The sequence below is a fragment of the Rhinopithecus roxellana genome, chromosome 9, assembly GCF_007565055.1.
Source record: "Rhinopithecus roxellana isolate Shanxi Qingling chromosome 9, ASM756505v1, whole genome shotgun sequence".
Taxonomy (NCBI): domain Eukaryota; kingdom Metazoa; phylum Chordata; class Mammalia; order Primates; family Cercopithecidae; genus Rhinopithecus; species Rhinopithecus roxellana.
This window is the reverse complement of record NC_044557.1, coordinates 9724245-9743147: the sequence shown is the minus strand read 5'-3', so window position 1 is coordinate 9743147 and position 18903 is coordinate 9724245. Positions and strand designations below refer to the sequence as shown.

Sequence of the window (18903 nt, the reverse complement as noted above, 5' to 3'; positions counted from 1 at the left end):
TGTGACCATTTGCCCAGAGGTTCATTTTCTGAAGGACATATTTTTGAAGTTTTCATTTGAAGAGAAAGTATTATTACCATCAACATCATCCCAAGAGGACATGCAGTTAATTTTGCAGAGACTTTTGTTGAAGAATGAGTTTGCTGAATTAAAAAGCAAGCTTATGATCAGCAAATAAAATCCAGGTACTATTGCTTCCTTTTTTCTGTTTTTGCCTTGTCTTAAAAATACCTGCACCTGATTATTTTTAACAACTTATTAGCATCATCAAGATCTGTAAGCTTCCCCTTTCCCAGAGCTGCAGTTTTGGAGAAGCCACATATCTCCCATCATTTGCTGGCCCATGGGGAGTCCAAGCTTTGGGGGGCCAACCATTGCCCCACATTGCCCCACATGGATTCTTTGCTACCCTGAAGATAAACAGAGTGAAGGTGAGGAGGATGTGAGGAACAGGAGGCAAAAGAGGGTCCCTCAGGCCCCTGGTCATTAGCCTGGACCAAACTAGAAGTTAAGAGAAATTCACCTCCCCTCTCTCTCACCCACCCCTCACCTTAGACTCTTCCCCAACATCCACAGACATACCCTAGGAACCTCATTCTCTCATTCCAGCCTAGTTTCTCCCTTTAATCAAAGAAATAAAAGTTCAAATTCGTACGCACTTAGATGTAAATGAATTCATATATCACTCCTGCTCATGAAATCTATAGGGAACATTCATATTAGATCCACAAGAATGAACCTGAGTAGTGTAATTTGTACCATATAAAATCGGAGCAAGCGGGAAACTTGGGGTTCAGGGCTACTTCCAGCCCCTCCTCAGAAGCCACACTCCAGCGTGATGCAAATCCCGCTGGCTTCTACTTCTGATCACAGAGACGGTGCAGCGTTCCTTGGTTCTGTCTTCACTTCAAAACCTCCTCCTTTATAAAAAATTAGCTGGAGGGCGAGTCACAGTGGCTTATCCCTGTAATGCCAGCAGTTTAGAAGTCCAGTAGTTTGGGGCCAGCCTGGACAACAAAGAGAGATCCTGTCTCCAGAAGAAAATTTAAAAATTAGCTGGGTGAGTGGCACACGCCCCTAAGTCCCGGCTACTTAGGAGGCTGAGGCATGAGGATTGCTGAGCCCAGGAGTTAGAGACTGCAGTGAGCTATGATCATGCCACTACACTCCAGCCTGAGTGACAGAGTGAGACCCTATCTCTAAAAAGAAAAGAAAATCTCCTCCTTTTCTAAGCAGTTTTGGCCAAAAGCCAGGTTATAATTCTGCTTGGTTTATCCCTTAGAAATGGGCTGTGTTTTTAGATACATTAAATCACAAAGGGAGGGGGAAATGAATGCCTTTGGGTTTTAGGAAATCGGGAACCAGAGAGCTCATGACATTTTCTTTTCTTTTCTTTTCTTTTCTTTTTTTTTTTTTCTGAGATGGAGTTTCGCTCTTGTAGCTCAGGCTGGAGTACAATAGTGCGATCTCGGCTCACTGCAACCTCTGCCTCCCGGTTCAAGCAATTCTCCTGCCTCAGCCTTCCGAGTAGCTAGAACTACAGGCATGTGCCACCATGCCTGGCTAATTTTGTATTTTTAGTAGAGACGGGGTTTCTCCATGTTGGTCAGGCTGGTCTCAAACTCCCGACCTCAGATGATCCACCCGCCTCAGCCTCCCAAAGTGTTGGGATTACACGTGTAAGCCACCATGCCCGGCCATGACATTTTCAAATTCCTTCTCCCTGAGTCAAGATTCAGAGCTCATTGCTCCCTTCTTGGAATACAGCCCTCCACCTCACTCCCAGATGCCATAAGCATTCTCAGGGGCCCAAGAGCAGATGGGCTCTTCTTTGCTAATGCTTTTTAAAGGCAGGGAGTAGAACAATGGTGAATGGTGACATCTGGTGGAAATCCAAGCATTGCAGCACTTCGAACCAGCATGACTTGAGGCTCAGTTGTAACTAACTGAAGTCTGAGTACTTGAAGATGTCCTTTTTTACCAAGTGAAAAGCTCAGTGATATCACCGTTTTGGCTGACACAGGTACAAACTGCCACCACGCAGGATGATGACATAAAGGGAAATGTCTTTGAAATGCCAAGAATTTGTTTTTGAATTCAGGTCTAAGTTGGATTTCTTTCTCTGAGTCTTCATTTTATCTTTTTTTCTTTTTCTTTTTTTTTTTTTTTGAGGCAGAGTCTCACTTTGTCACCCAGGCTGGAGTACAATGGCACCATCTCGGCTCACTGCAACCTCTGCTTCCCGGGTTCAAGCAATTCTCCTGCCTCAGCCTCCCAAGTACCTGGGACTACGGGTGCCCGCCACCACACCCAGCTATTTTTTTTTTTTTTTTTTTTGTATTTTTAGTAGAGACAGGGTTTCACCATGTTAGCCAGGATGGTCTCAATCTCCTGACCTCATGATCTGCCGTCCTCGGCCTCCCAAAGTGCTGGGATTACAGGCATGACATTTTATCTTGTATAAAATCAAGACAATAATAATTCTCACATACAATCTGAATGGGTTGCTTTGAAAAAAATCAAATGAGACAAGACATGTAAAAATGCTGGTAAACTATAAAGACATAGGCTTTTGTAAAAACTCAGATATGGCTGAGCTTGGTGGCTCACGCCTGTAATCCCAGCAACACTTTAGGAGACCAAGGCAGGTGGATCACTTGAGGTCGGTCAGGAGTTCAAGACCAGCCTGGATAACATGGTGAAACCCCATCTCTACAAAAATACAAAAAAAAATTAGATGGGCATGATGGCAGGTGCCTGTATTCCCAACTACTCAGGAGGCTGAGGCAGGAGAATCGCTTGAACCCAGAAGTCCGAGGTTGCAGTGAGCTGAGATTGCACCATTGCACTCCAGCCTGGCAACAGAGCAAGACTCCATTTCAAAAAAAAAAAAAAATAAGATACTTTGAGTTTTTTTTTTTATTTAAAGCCTGCATCAGTGGGTCCAGCTTTCCATTAGCCCTGTGCTGCCTCCTGGAAACCCCTTGGAAACCTATGGGCTGGGTTTGTAGCCAGTTTCTCCCACAACAGTTGTTAATCTAGTTATCTCTATCTGCAGATGGACCTTGTACCTACTGGGCACAAAGTAAGAGCCCAGTTAATATTGACAGGTCAGTTGATCAGTAGATATAGAAATGCATTATATCCCTAATTTTTTTCCACTGTGTGGATGAAACAAGATTCATCTGATTAAGGTCAGGGAGCATATGGTATTTCTTCATGTCTCCAAACTGAAATTGTTAAAATCTTTCTTCAGACAAATGTTTCACATGCTCCAAAAGAAATTAATGACAGTTAAGAATCCTGAATGGCCCCCAAAATGTTTCATTTCAAGGCAGTGCCAAACTCCAACTTCCCCAAGAAAAACATCCCTTTTAAAATGCCAAGCAAAACAGTCTAATTCAGTCGCGTCCAACTCAAAGAAATCAATGCCCGCTAACAAGTTCTCCCAGCAGCCAGGCCAGAGGAGGGAGAAAGCCTTAGAACGACAGGGCCCCACATGGCCTGAACGAGGCTCGCACAAAGCCCGGTTTATTAGGAACCACTGGAAAAGCTATAAAGCCCAGGCAGCCTTCCTGAGCCTGTCACAAATTGTCCACTTTGGAGAGAACAATGTCTTCCCTGTTCTTGCCATCTTGTTTGTTGATTTTCAGGCTCCATCAGTGTGAAAATGAGAGATCCGGCCCAGGTCCGTGGGGACAAATGGAGTGGCCCTCTTGTGTCAGGCCTTCTCTGAACATCCATTTTAACAAACCTCATACCTTCAGGGTCTACTCATGCAATTGCTACAGTCTCTACCCCAGTTTCTCGCCTCTGTATCAAGGAAGAGATGAGATGCATTATTTACAAATGTAAAACCACATCTATCAAAAAATATGTTTACTATAAAAGTGTTAGACATAACAGCATAATAAAATCTTATGTGCCCATTACCCAGCTTCAACAATTATCAACTCCAGATCATGTCATTTCGAAGTTCATTCGTTTAGCAGATATTCATTCAGTACACGTTATATACCAGTACTGCTGAGGTTTTTTTGTGAGGGTTTTTTGTTTTGTTTGTTTGTTTTTAAGACAGAGTTTGCCCTGTCGCCCAGGCTGGCATAGTGGCGTGATGTCGGCTCACCGTGACCTCTGCCTCCTGGGCTCGAGCTATTTTCATGCCTCAGCCTTCTGAGTAGCTGAGATTACAGGTGTGTACCACAGTGCCCAGCTAATTTTATCCATTTTTAATGGGGCTTCACTGTTTTGGCCAGGCTGGTCTTGAACTCCTGGCCTCAAGTGATCTACCAGCCTCAACGTTCCAAAGTATTGGATTACAGGCATGAGCCATTGTACCTGGTCGACTGCACAGGGTTTTGGGACAGAGGTCTGAATATTGCAAAGTCCTGAGGCTCACAGAATTCAGAGCCTGATGGGAAAACAGACTATCACAATACAGAGCACACAGGCAACCCCAGCGTGAGAGAGCTTCCTGAGGGAAATGGCATCTAAGCTAAGACTTGAAAGATAAATAGGAGAGGAGATTGCCCTGGGAGAGAAGAAGAGGAAACTGGAGAGTGGAGTGATTCAGGCAGAAGAAGGAGTTGACACAAAGTCCCAGGAATGAGAATGAACAAGGAAATTTTAGAAACTGAAGGAGCATGAATGTGAATGGTGCTTTGAGTACCAAGGAATAGGTGACAGAAAGATGGGTAGACAGAGTACACATCAACAAATCGCAGAACGTCTTCTATGCCATGTAAAGTCACTTGAACTACATCCTGCGGAGAAATAAGGAGCCCCTGTGAGGCTAAAAAGAAGGAAAGAACAGGACACATTTACCTTTTTTATTTTATTTTATTTTATTTTATTTTTTGAGTCTTCCTCTGTCACCCAGGCTAGAGTGCAGTGGCGCAATCTCAGCTCACTGCAACCTCTGCCTCTCAGGTTCAAGCGATTCTCCTGCCTTAGCCTCCTGAGTAGCTGGGATTACAGGCACCCGCCATTACATGCCCGGCTAATTTTTGGATTTTTAGTAGAGGCGGGGTTTCACCATGTTGGCCAGACTGGTCTTGAACTCCTGACCTTAGGTGATCCGCCTGCCTTGGCCTCCCAAAGTTCTGGGATTACAGGCTTGAGCCACCGAGCCCAGCCTCACATTTATGTTTTAGAAAGATCCCTCATCTGTAAGGTGGGGAATGGAGTGGGGTGGGCACAGGTGCCGTGTAGGTGCAAAGGCTGGAGCTGTTTAGAAGGCCACTGCAATTTAATTAAGAGAGCTGGGAAATAACCGAGGGGATGTTGAGAAGTACGTGCTTGGGGAGGCAGGTTGGCTCTGGAGCTCTTGCTGGGGATTATGCTCTGCTTCCTCTGTAAGGTGGAAGGTTTGGGGTTTGGATGTGTGAGTGTCCTAAGAGAGGGCATTGGAGACTGATTATGTATCAGAGAATGGGTCGCATGCTGAACCCAGACGTAGGTTCGGCAAGAAGCCCTAGAGACCATCTTCACTAAGCGCCATGGCACAAACAAGGAAACTGAGGCCCAGGTGAGTACAGAGATGGATCCAAAGTCACAAGGGAGACTTGTGGTCAGGCTTCCTCTCCTGACCCTTCCTCCACTGCTCTGTGCTTTAGCCAGCTGTCTCCCTTTATTTCACCAGTACCTCAGGAGAGTAGCAGAGCCTGGGAAAATGTGACAATTCAAATGGTGGCGGTGTGAAATTTATCTCTTATGCCACTCAAAAAAGAGAAGTTGTTTTTAAAAAAAAAAAAAATTATTCTGAGCAACAGCATCACCTACATTTCACATGCTACATTTTTCATGCCTGCCTTTGCTTCTACCAGCTCTTGGGATTTGGATGAGAAGGTTTTTCATTTCTCATGGTTACTAACATCCATCTTCAAAAAACCTTAGAATGAAATATTACAGTATGAACCTTGTTGACTTGTTTTACAGACTAACAATATTCTGGACTCCACGGTTTTAATTTACCAAAAGTGTCTGGCATTACCTGAGGCAGATCCTGCTAATGTCTTCACTTTGGTGTGTATTCTTTACTATGTAAAATGTCAGGGGGTCCGTCATTTCTAATGCCCTGTTGGCATCTAAAATACTGTTTCCAAATTTTAGGTAAATCCAACCATTATGGAAGTAGCATTCTTCTTTCTTTTTTTCTTTTCCCCAAGACAGGGTCTCAGATCACCAGTGCAGTGGTGTGATCCCAGCTCACTGCAGCCTAAACTTCCTGGGCTCAGGTGATCCTCCTATCTCAGTCTCCTGGATAAACTGGGACTACAGGCACACACCACCATATCTGTCTAATTTTTTTGTATTTTTTGTAGAGCCGGGGTTTTGCCATGTTGCCCAGGCTGGTCTCGAACTCCTGTGCTCAAATAATCTGTCCACCTCAGCTTCCCAAAGTGCTGGGCTTACAGGCATGAGCCACCGTGCCTTGTGAAAGCTGTGTCATTCTTTTTACTATTTTTGCGTTATTCAGAGAACTAATCAATTTACTAAGTAAAGTGGAGAATTAGCAGCCATGTGACTAACTGAGCTAGTACCTACAGAATTCAAGTCAGTAATTCAACCTCCTGTGTAGGCTTGGAAATATGGAATTAGTAATTAGTCATTGAATTCCTATTATTTGCTGAGTGTGAGAGGATGACAAATTTAAATTTTGGTCTAAGACGATGAATGTGGTCAAAAGCACTTAATTACTCCTAGAAACTATCATAAATAGGCATTGGAAGAATACGAACCAACAATATCACTCTCATAGATTACAGTCATCAGCATCAGTTAACAATGACTATCTCTTGGATATGGTGTCAAGGAGCGTGACAGCCAGAAGGCGGGACTGGGGAGACAGTTCTACTCCTTACTCGCACTAACAGAAATCATCCTCACTGGTCTGCAGTTTACTCATCGAATAGCTGGGAGCAGGAGGGAGTAGTTATTGAAATAACGTTTATAGGAACATTTTATAAATGTTTATACCTCAGGGTAAAAAAAAAGTCAACATTTTTATAATAAAGATAAGTATACAGAACATGTGTTTTTATAGGGTTCTACTATTCTCTAGGAATAACTTCTTTGGTAAAAATATACATATGTATGCCTATATTAGATATAGATATACATACTGAATTTTTAAAATTGTAAACCTCCATGATAAGAAAATATTGTAGTTTGAACAAATGCATTTTTTTTTTTTTTTTTTTTTTGAGACGGAGCCTCCCTCTGTTACCCAGGTTGAAGTGGGGCAATCTCAACTCACTGCAACCTCCACCTCCCAGGTTCAAGCAATTCTCCTGCCTCAGTCTCCCAAGTAGCTGGGATTACAGGTACACACCACCAGGCCTGGCTAATTTCTGTATTTTTAGTAGAGACGGGGTTTTACCATGTTGGCCAGGCTGGTCTTGAACTCCTGACCTCAAGTGATCTGCCGCCTGCCTCAACCTCTCAAAGTGCTGAGATTACAGGCATGAGACACCACGCCTGGCAACAAATGTAATTTTTATAGAGCCGAGGATCCCGGAAAAACATTCTAAAGCTTCAAAAATGAGTTTTAAATGTTTCTTTTCAATTTTCTGATATCAAATGTAATAACTCCTGTCCTGCTCTTTGGGGATATAGAACGCTACAGGAAAAGAAACAGGAGCTTTAGTTTATTTCATGCTTGTTTTTCTTTCTAGTTAGTTAGCAAATATAAAAAGTGGGGAGAAAGCACAGTTAGATCTTGGAATCTTAGGACTTTGGCACTTGGACTCTTTGTATTCCTGTCATTTAAAACGTTGTTTAGTTAATTCACATTTATTTATTAGAACATTCAAAATTAAAACAGGGGCTGGGTGCGGTAGCTTCTGTCTGTAATCCCAGGATTTTGGTGGGCTGAGGTGAGCAGATCACTTGAGGTCAGGAGTTTGAGACCAGCCTGGCCAACATGGTGAAACCCCGTCTCTACGAAAAATACAAAAATTAGCCAGGCATGCTGGCAGTTGACTGTAGTCCCAACTACTCAGGAGGCTGAGGCAGGAGAATCGCTTGAACCTGGAAGTTGGAGGTTGCAGCGAGCCAAGATCATGCCATTGCACTCCAGCCTAGGTGATAGCGCAAGAGAGACTCAGTCTCAACACAAACAAACAAAAAACCAAAACAACACAAAATTAAAATAGCGCAGCTTTACAGTTGTCAGGACCAGTAGGCTACACACACCAAGATAACATGGAAAGGCTTATTGATCACATATTGAGGCTCTCTGAGCAGAACAGGGCAGGACCCCAAGCAGGCCCAAAACTAGCAGAGAAAGGAGCATGGTTTGGGGTTCACGGTGGGACCGAGTGGAGGGTTCTCCTTTGCAAGGACCAGGACTTGCGTGGTTTGAACTTCCTGCAGGTGCTGCCCAAGGAGGGAGCACCGGCACTTTTGTGTCAGCTTGCCCAGATGTCGGGCAGACGGAGGAGTAGGAGTGATGGTGACTAGAAGCTGCCAATGGCCAGACATTTAAAAAATTGATTCTGTATCACAGACTTTATTACAACAATGTGAAGAACAAAATATGTAGTCAGTCTCCATCCCGCCCTTTCCAACCACCATTCTCTCACCCAAGGCAACAACTCTTCACTTTTTTCAGCTCCTATGCTCTATACATCCTTACAGAGATAGTCTATGTATACACAGATATATGTGTGTGTACACACACACACACACACACACCCCTCATTCCCTTTACAAGGAGCAAAGAGTTAGACACCAGCTAGACCGGGGTTTGTTTATATTCCTTCAAACCTGCTCTGCTATTTTCTAGATATGATTCGTTGGGCAAGATTTTTCACCTTTATGAGTTTCTGAAGTTTTTACAGTCTTCTGTAAAATGCATATGAGACTAATGCCTGCTGCATGCATGGTTATTGTATGGAATAAATGATGCGTCTGTGGAACAGTATTAGGAACGTTATAGATGGTGTCCCTTTTATCTTGTTTTTCTTCAACTTCTTGAGCTGCACTTCATCAGCCTTATTTGAAATTTCCCCTTCCTTTGTTGACTCTGAAATACTAGGAATTTTCTAGGCTTTCCTCCTTGGCCTTTTTCTCATTTCACTTGACTCATTCTCCCTGGCTAAGCTTGACTGTGTTAGTGGCCTTGAGACAGCCTATGGACTGATGATTCCACTCAGCTTTGTCTCCTGAGGTCCACACAGAAGCTACAAATATCTGCTGAGCGTCGCAATATAAATGTCTAGCAGCACTTCAAAATTAGCAATATGGGCCAGGCGCGGTGGCTCATGCCTGTAATCCCAGCAAGCACTTCAGGAGGCCGACGTGGGTGGTTCATGAGCTCAGGAGTTCAAGACCAGCCAGGCCAAGATGGAGAAAATGTGTCTCTACTAAAACTACAAAAATTAGCCAGGTGTGGCGGCAGGAGCCTGTAATCCCAGCTACTCAGGAGGCTGAGACAGGAGAATTGCCTGAAGCTGGGCGGCAGAGGTTGCAGTGAGCCGAGATCACGCCACTGCACTCTAGCCTGGGTGACAGAGTGAGATTCCATCTCAAAAAAAAATAATAATAATAATAAGCAATATGTCTTCCCCTTTCCCCAGACTCTTCTTTTCCTGAGTTTTCTATCTCAGCAAATGGTTCCCTTTTGACCTAAAAACTTGGAGGTATAATTCTTGACCTTGCTCTTGTTCTCATTTCGAACCTCCAGTCAATCCTCAAATTTTGATCACATTACTCTGAATTATCTCTTGATCTGTTCACTTAGTTCCAACCCATTTAAAACTTTCCTGGATCAAGTCACAAGCATTTCTCAAAACATTATTGCAGGCCAAGTGCGGTGGGTCACACCTGTAATCCCAGCACTTTGGGAGGCCGAGGTGGGTGGATCACCTGAGATCAGGAGTTTGAGACCGGCCTGGCCAACACGGTGAAACCCTGTCTCCACTAAAAACACAAAAATTAGCTGGGCGTGGTGGTGGGCGCCTGTAATCCCAGCTACTTAGGAAGCCGAGGCAGGAGAATCGCTTGACCCTGAGAGGTGGAGGTTGCAGTGAGTTGAGATCGTGCCACTGCACTCCAGCTTGGGTGACAGAGTGACAGTCCATCTCAAAAAAAAAAAAAAAAAAAAAAAAAAATATATATATATATATATATATATTATTGCAACAGCTTGTCCCTGATCTGCTTTCCAGTGATGCCTGTTTCTAAGTAACACTAGAGAACAGAGAGATCTTTCACAAACACACACATGATTGTGTTGACTTCCTGACTAAATGTTGTCAGGGGATACTCTTCTCCACCTAGATATGGTTCAGACTCCTTAAATTGATTCAGTCTTCTCTCTCGGATTCTCTCTGTTTCCTGGTCTCTAGGAATCCTATCCAATTCCAGTAGGTTTAAATACCTTTGTATGCTAATGCTTCCAAATTCACATCTCCTAGACTCCCACTCAGACCTCCCTACCCTAAGCCCAAGCCTCTTTTACATCAACCTGCCTGACATCTCCATTTGAATGACTCATAGCCATCTCAAAAATCTGTCTTTACCAGGATTCTTGATTTTCCTCCCTAGTCCTCTCCATTCAGTAAACCACTCAACTGCTCAAGTAAGAAAACACACCAGGAATTATCTTTGATTCTTTTTTTTCTCAGCCTGCACTTACAATCCATCTGAAGTCCTATTAATTCGATCTTTAAAACTTCTGCCAAACCTGTCCATTTATTTATGTTTTTATTTACATGACCTGTCCAAGTCATCATCATCTTTCTTATACCTACCCTTGCCCCCTCCCCAATTCACTCCAATACAAAGCAGCCGAAGGAGTCTTTAAAGATATGAACTAGATGTCTCTGTTGCTGAAAAACTCTCAGTGATTTCCCATTGCTTTTAAAATAAAATCCAAAGTCCTTACCATGATTTGATTGCCCTATTCAGACTATATGGACCCTTACTACCCTCCCATTCACCACACCATGATAGCAGGTCATGTTCTTTCTCATTCACGGAATCCCAAGCATCTAGGACAGTGCCTCCTACACAGGAGACACACAATAAATGTTTGTTAAAAGAATGAGTAAGTGAGTGGCTTACAAGACCCTTCCTCGTCTGGTTTTTGTTTCTGCTGTTCTCTTTCCACTCCCCCATGTCACAATCTATGTTCCATCAAACGCTAGGAGCAGAATGAGACTAGGCAATGTCTCTCTTACAAGCACTTTGAGTGGTGGCAGCAGAAATCAAGTGAGAGAACCCCAAGAGATAGCTGCAAACTCAATGACAGAATAAAGAGTAATTAACTGAGCCGTCCTTCCTCCCTGGATGGACTTCTTGGGCTCCTCTCAGCTCACATCTTGAGGGTTTTTTTAATTTAGTAAAATATAAATAACATAAAATTCACCATTTTAGGCATACAATTCAATGGCACTATCTATTTCCAGAACTCTTTTATCTTCCTGATGTAGTTCAGATGTTGTCTCCTCTAAATTTCTGGTGGAATTGTAATCCCCAGTGTTGGAGGCATGATCTGGTGGGAGGCAATTGAGTCATGAGGGCAAATCCCTCATGGCTGGATGCTGTCCTTATGATAGTGAGTGAGTTATCAGGAGATCTGGTTGTTTAAAAATATGTGGTACCTCCCTCCTCTACTCTATTTCTTGCTCCCCCTCTTGCCATGTGACAGGCCTGTTCCCACTTCGCCATCCACCATTAGAAAAACCTCCCTTAGGCCTCCCCAAAAGCTGGACAGATGTCAGTGCCATGCTTCCTGTACTGCCTGCAGAACCATGAACCAATTAAATTGTTTTTCTTGATAAATGACCCAGTCTCAGGTATTTCTTTATAGCAATGCAAGAATGGCCTGATACACGTCTCAAACAGAAATTCTATATCCACCAAACAATCACTCCCCATTCTCCCCTCTTCTCAGCCTCTAGTAACCTCTATTCTACTTTCTGTCTCTATGAATTTGCCTATTCTTGGCTCCTCATATAAATGGAGTCATATAATATTTGTCCTTTTGTGTCTGTCATCTTTCACTTGTTTTTAAGGTTCATCTATGTCATAGCGTGTATCAGAATTCCACTCCTTTTTATGGCTGAATGATATTTGAGTTTGTTTTTAATTCACCTGTCCAACAAATATTAATTGAATACTTTATCCACCCAAGCACTTTTCTAGATTCTATGGAGATAGCAATAAGCGAAAAAGACAAAATTATTGCTTAATTCTTACAAATAAACAAGTGATTATATACTATGTCAGATGGTGACAAGGGCTATAGAAAAAAAACTGTATTGCAGAGAGGAACTGTAGAGGAAGAAGAGATCTCAGAGGCAGAGTGGAATCATTCGTGTAGTTCCTTGAGAGCTAGAGTAAGGATTTTGGATTTTACTCTGAAATCAGAAGTCAATAGAAATTCTGGAGCTGGGATGGGTGTGGTGGCTCACACCTGTAATCCCAGTCCTTTAGGAGGCCGAGGAGGGTGGATCACTTGAGACCAGGAGTTCAAGACCAGTCTGGCCAACATGATGAAACCCTGTCTCTACTAAAACTACAAAAAATTAGTTGGTCATCATGGCACACTCCTGTAATCCCAGCTACTAGGGAGGCTGAGGCATAAGAATTGCTTGAATCCAGGCAGCAGAGGCTGCAGTGAGCCCTGGGATCCAACAAAGCAAGACTCTGTCTCAGAAAAAAGGAAGAAAAAGTCTGCAGCTGTAGAGTGAGATTTTCAAGGATAACTGTTTTGAAGGATAACTTTGGCTTCAGTGTTGAAATGAGACTATGACAGGAAATATGGTAAAGGAAATGAGAAAGATCAGCGAGGGGTGTGCATTAGTCAAGGTTCCCCAGAGAATCAGAAGCAATAAGAGTGTGTGTGTGTGTGTGTGTGTGTGTGTGCATCTGTGTGTTACATGGGGAGAGATATACTTTAAGGAATTGGCTCATGTAATTGTGGAGAGTGTCAAGTCTGAAATCTGTAGAGCAGGCCAGCAAGCTGGAAATTCAAGTAAGAGCTGATGTTGCAGTCTTCATTCTGAAGTCCACGGGATAGGACAGGAAGGTTGGAAACTCAGTCAGGGTTTCCATGTTGCAATATTGAGGCCAAATTCCTTTTGAGGCAGAATATACTCCATGCCTCTTCTTAGCCTCTGGTGGTTTGCAGTCAACCTCTGGCATTTCTTGGGCTGTGGATGCATCAACCCAATTTCTGCCTTACATAGCATTCTCTCTGTGTGTATATCTGTGCCCAGATTTCCCCTTTGTATAAGGACACCAGTCATGCTGGAATAGGGTGGTCTTCATCTTACTAATTATATCTGCTGCAATGCTATTTCCAAGTAAGGTCATATTCAAAGGTACTAGGGACTAGGATTTTAATACGTAAATTTTGGGAGGTGCAAGTCAGCATATAACACAGGGTAACAGCTGTGAATATGAAGTAGTTGGATTTGGCCAGAGAATTCTAAAAAGTCTGGGATACTCCAATGATGTTTTTCACCTGAACAAAAATAGTTAAATTGCCATTTACTAAGCTGGTGAAGACTGCAAGAGGAGAAAGTTTGGAGAAGAATAACAAAGGTTCAGTTTTTATATAAGTTTTCAAAGCACCATATCCGGCGGGCATGGTGGCTCACGCCTATAATCCCACCACTTTGGGAGGCCAAGGTGGGAGGATCACATGAGATCAGAAGTTCGAGATCAGCCTGGCCAAGACGGTGAAACCCTATATCTACTAAAAATACAAAAATTAGCTGGGCAAGGTGGCGCATGCCTGTAATTCCAGCTACTAAGGAGGCTGAGGCAGAAGAATCACTTGAACCCAGGAGGTGGAGGCTGCAGTGAACTGAGATCACACCACTGTACTCCAGCCTGGGTGGCAGAATAAGACTCTGGAAAAAAAAAAAAAACACCATCTCCTACCCTAAGTCCCTTACTTGGCTAGTAATACCTGTGGCGAGAACAGAGGACCCAGTTATCTCTGCAGGAGCAGGGCAAACTAGAGCCTTTGAGTGTTTCCCTTCCCTAGACATACAAGTCATCTAAGTAGCTCTCATGTCTGGCCCACTCCACTTCCCTTTCCGGCCCCTCCTCCCTCGTTATCATTGCCTCCATTACACATCTCTTTATGACATCTCCACATCAGCCCTAGGCATAAATACATTTTAAAAGTTATTAAAAGAATGGAACAAGTCAGAACTGATTATGAGCTGCATAAATATTCTTTTTAAGAGTTGTATGTTCACGAGGAACATTGAGATTCTGAAGGAACCTTAATAATGGAAACATATTATGAAGAGTTGGGTTCACCTCAAATTAATTTTTTTTTTTTTTTTTTTTTTTTTTTTTTTTGAGACGGAGTCTCGCTCTGTCGCCCAGGCTGGAGTGCAGTGGCCAGATCTCAGCTCACTGCAAGCTCCGCCTCCCGGGTTCACGCCATTCTCCTGCCTCAGCCTCCCGAGTAGCTGGGACTACAGGCGCCCGCCACCTCACCCGGCTAGTTTTTTGTATTTTTTTTAGTAGAGACGGGGTTTCACCGGGTTAGCCAAGATGGTCTCGATCTCCTGACCTCGTGATCCGCCCGTCTCGGCCTCCCAAAGGGCTGGGATTACAGGCTTGAGCCACCACGCCCGGCCCACCTCAAATTAATATTAACCTGTGACTCTAATAGCCAGGATCTGTTATTTATATTGCCATCTTTCAATCCGCATAATTTATGGTCAGTGCAGGGGAAGATTTGCCTTTATAGTTTTCACTGTCAGCTAGATTCTTCGATCCAAGTGGAAGAATTACATTTCCAAATAGCAGAAAGTTAAAATGTATAATATGACTAAACTACAACAAAGTGGAACTTAAAAATAAAGTCCAGAAAAAAATAGGTCATTTCATAAAACTAACTTCAAATTCTGTTTGAACCGTGACTTTAATTCTAAAGGCTCTCAGAAAGTTTTGGTACAGGAGTCCTTTATTCTGCTATGGATGTTTCCTTTATGAAATGCTGCTGTTTAAGCATGAAGGAAAACCTTCCATTTGAAGTGGGCAAGACATTGTTCATATGGATTTAGGCTGTGGCGATTTTCGTTTGCATAAAGGCACTCTGGTTGCTGTTCAGTAGCCAACATGATTGATTAGGGATGTGGTGGTTCAATCAGAATAAAGTATTCCCCAAATATTCTGGATCCCTAAGGGCTAGTGCTTCCAGGAATACAGTCCTGATCATTCCAATCTGTGGCTAATATTATTGAAAGCCTCAGACTGTCAAATAGAATCTGGCCTAAAAGGAGGACAAGGCTCTCTGAAGTGCAGCCCTTCGGGCAGCTGAAGGTCTTTTCTCAGATCGAATTTTTTGGCTACATTGATACTCTTCGGCTCCGTCCTTGCCAGAAGTGCGGAAGGATTCCAGCACCCCACAACTTGCTTGATTCGCCCTCATCCCCTCCCCTAACTGGAGAAGCCGCTGGGCTCTGCGCGCCAGACTCGCGGTGGCTTCAGAGAAGCAGGCGAGCAGGCGGCTGATCCGGAGGCCAGTGTGGGGCCGGCAAGCGGTGACTGTCTCCAGAGGAGCAAAGGAGCTGAGTCTTGTTTTTCTTGGATCAGGTTTGGGACTTTTATTCTGTTTGATCATTTCCACCACTTCCCTCACAAGAGTCTCTGTCTCAAAGCACAGGACCGAAGCAAAATGCCTAATGAAGCGTGCCCAGGGAAGGGGCAGGAGCGTGCAAGTGACTCGGGAAGAAGGACTGGGGTGAGGGGAGAAACGAGGTTACGAGTTCGCACGTTCTCACAAAACCATTTGAAAACAGGAGCTGGAGACGCCAAATCTGGGACCCAGGAAAGGCCTTTGGAGCTCGCTCTGGCTCCTCGAAGTTGGGCGTGCGTCGCAGAAGAGCGCTGGGCGCTCCCTTTCAGCATTTTCGGCTTTGTTCAAACCCTTGCATAGGGTCGGGAAGGTCGTGGGTGGGCTCATCAGGCTTTAGGTCTCCAGGAACTCGGCTGGTCCTCTCTCGACTTCTTAGCGTCGGGTCCCTTCGGCCCGGGCGCCCTTGGCCGCCGAAGTTCCCGCCCTAGCCGAGGGCCCTAGCTCCAGAGCGGGGCGCAGACGCGGCCGCCGGCCCGCAGTCCCCCGCAGGTGCCTCCCAGGACCAGCTGCCGGGCGGAGGCCGAGCACGCTTGGCGGCAGCTGAGCCTCCACACCCCAAGCCCCAGCCGGAGAGTCGCGTCCCCTGTCCTCCTCCCGGGCGAGACGAACGCTCAGCAGCTAATTCCCTGGGCGCCAAGACCGATTTCCAAGTCGCCCACTTTCCCCCTCCAGGGAGCTGTTGGCGCTTCTCCAGAAGCCTCCTCGGCTCCCCCGCCAGAGAGCGGGGGAGGGGAGCAGCTGAACGGGGAGAATGAAAATACTAGGAGAACGACCCCATTCTCCAGGAAAAGGTAATGAGGGGAAGTGAAACAGTGTGAACTTACTCGGAAATGCAAACCGAGTTCAACTCACCCGGGAGCAAACAAACGACAGAAAGACAAATCAGCCACCGCACTCGCGGCTTTCCCAGAAAGGGCCTCATGAATGAGAATGGGTTGCTAGGTTTCCTTCCCTCTCTCCTGACAATCGCTTCCCACAAGACTTCCACCGCCGAAAGAAAACAGGCCGGGCCTGGTGACTGCGGAGTGAGGGAACCGCGCCAGGCCCACGGGGCCGCCCGCGACCGCTCCCGCCTTCAGGACCCTGGAGAGCGGCCGCCGCGCCCCTGGGACCCACGCCCAACCCAGAGCACCCGCGCTCCCCTCCCGCGCCTCACCACCCTGGCACTTTATGAGCTGCTTCCCGCCTCCACCTTCATTTTTTTTGGCAACCACCGCTCTTGTTTTTCACAGACAAATTAAATTGTTTTTTGTTTGGCATGAGGGGGTGTTTGGATTGGCCGAGCCACATTCCGGTTTGTAACTACACTAAACGTCAGTGCAGCAAGAAACTAAGAGCATCTCAAAGATGAGAGCCTGAACGAGGCAGGTGACCTGAAAAAGCCACTGAGTTCAATCCCTTTATAAATGAACTCAGAAAGTAAAGAGCCTTTCCCAGTATTAGCCATTAAGTTCGTGGCAAGGTTGAGTGTAGAACCATGGGTTTCTGACTTCTAAACTAATGCTTCCCTCCACTTTCCAAGGGGAAAAAAAAATACCTCATCGCTTAGGTCTCCTAAGCAACAAGTGGAAGGTGGAAAGGCCAGTGTTCCCAAGAATAAGAAGGACACATGGAGTTTGGAAAGGGGGTCCGTAGAGGGTTCACTTGTAGTAGCAACCCTAAGATGGAATCCCGGTGTTCCCTGCTCCACGTAACATAACCACAGCTGCAATGGCCAGTCCCTTTCTCCAACCAGCCTGTGAAGGGTCTGGGGCCCTTCAGCCACCTTCAGCCAGTATCTGGACCTTCCGTAGGCAACAATCCCAACAGAATCTAGTAGCCAAGGCGAACTCTGTGCCTCTGGCAGGCAGAGCCCTGGGCACTTACGGAGATGCGAAAGGGTAGGGGGAACAAGGGAAGACCAGAGAAGTAAGGGGAAGAGCAACAGTTACAAAAGTGAACTAAGATTTTCATCCAAATTCTGAAGAACCAGGAGATGTGAACACAGACCCTTCTGCACAGCGCATGTCACATTCAGCACGCATAGGAGTCCCCTGGGAATGTTACCATGCAGATTCCGATGCAGTAGGCTGGGTAGGGCTCAAGAGTATTTCTAACAAGCTCCTAGGTGCTGGCGAAGCTGCTGGCCCACGGACCACACTTCAAGTAGCAGGGAGTTAGGAAAAACAGGAGTGGGAGGGGAAAGAATCTAACTGTAGGCCTTTCCTTCTGTTTTCACCGACCTTCTCTTGCACCCCCAAAGTAACGCCTCAAAACTCTGTAATAAAGAGCCCCGTCTAAGCGGCCGGACACCACATTAACCGTATGCTGGTTTTGTTTCTCTCTCTCCGCCCCAGCCCTTCCCGCCTGCACAGCTCTCAGACTCGCCCGCCGCCCCGAAGCTGCTCGGCCTCCTTTCTAGCCCGCTTTCCAGCCTCACAAGGTTCTTCTCTCACCTTCTCCGGCGACACCCTCCCGAAGCTCCCCGGAGGCGCCCGAACTTCTCCCCCCTGCTTCCCGCCCTGCCCGCCGCCCAGCTCTTGCGGGGGCAGGAGGAGCTGCCAGGCCGCCTCTCGCTCCTGCTCGGGGCGGCGCTGGCACTGCCCGGCCGACCCTCGGGGGGTCGTCCGCTGAGGCCCGCCCGTCCGGTCGGCAAGCCCAGGGAAGAAGACGCCACCGCAGGGCAGAGCTCGCCCATGCCGGTGAGTACTGTGGTCTCCATTACGCCCCACACCCAGTCTCCCCAGGACACCAGCCTCTCCCGATTCTTCCTAACCCCGACTGACACGCTCCGCCCGGGCCAGCAGCGGGGAAAGGCGGCAAGGTCGGTTAGGCCGGGACATGGCTGGGCAAGTCATAGGACGGGACACTGGCGGCTCCCGGGACACCGCCCCTCCTCGCGGGAAGACACTCCAAGCTACTTTTTCCTGGGCCATTTCCTTTCCAGGGTCCAAGAAAACGGGAGGGAGCCCTCGCTCTTCCCTTTCAAACTCTCGGCGTGTCGCTCTCCTCCCCCACCTCCGAGCCTCCCCCAGACGCGCCTCCGCCGGCTCCCCGCGCTCGCTCTCCCACTCCCCTGCCCTCTCGGCAGGCAAGGGAGGAAATGACGTGATGTTATTTTTGTGTCAGGTCAGTTTCCAGCTTCAGCTTAGCCCTCCGGGCTCCAGGGAACTACCCCCGCGGCCCCACCGGGTCCCACTCCCGAGGGGACGCTGCGGGCCACGGGGACACGCGGTGCTGCGAGTCTGGAGAGCTGGGCGGCTCGGTTCCCCCTCCCGCTGCCCCCTGGTCTACTCCTCTCCCCGGAC

General features: G+C 46.3%; 1 protein-coding gene across 1 annotated transcript in view; it reads left to right on the top strand.

Moving 5' to 3' along the window:
* RGS20 (regulator of G protein signaling 20) overlaps positions 1-18903 on the top strand; it is a 111077-nt gene that overhangs the window by 10145 nt on the left and 82029 nt on the right. Inside the window, exon 2 of the mRNA XM_010388004.2 lies at positions 17953-18297. Within this exon, the coding sequence (XP_010386306.1) occupies positions 17953-18297 (345 nt within the window). The remainder of the gene's footprint in view (positions 1-17952; positions 18298-18903) is intronic.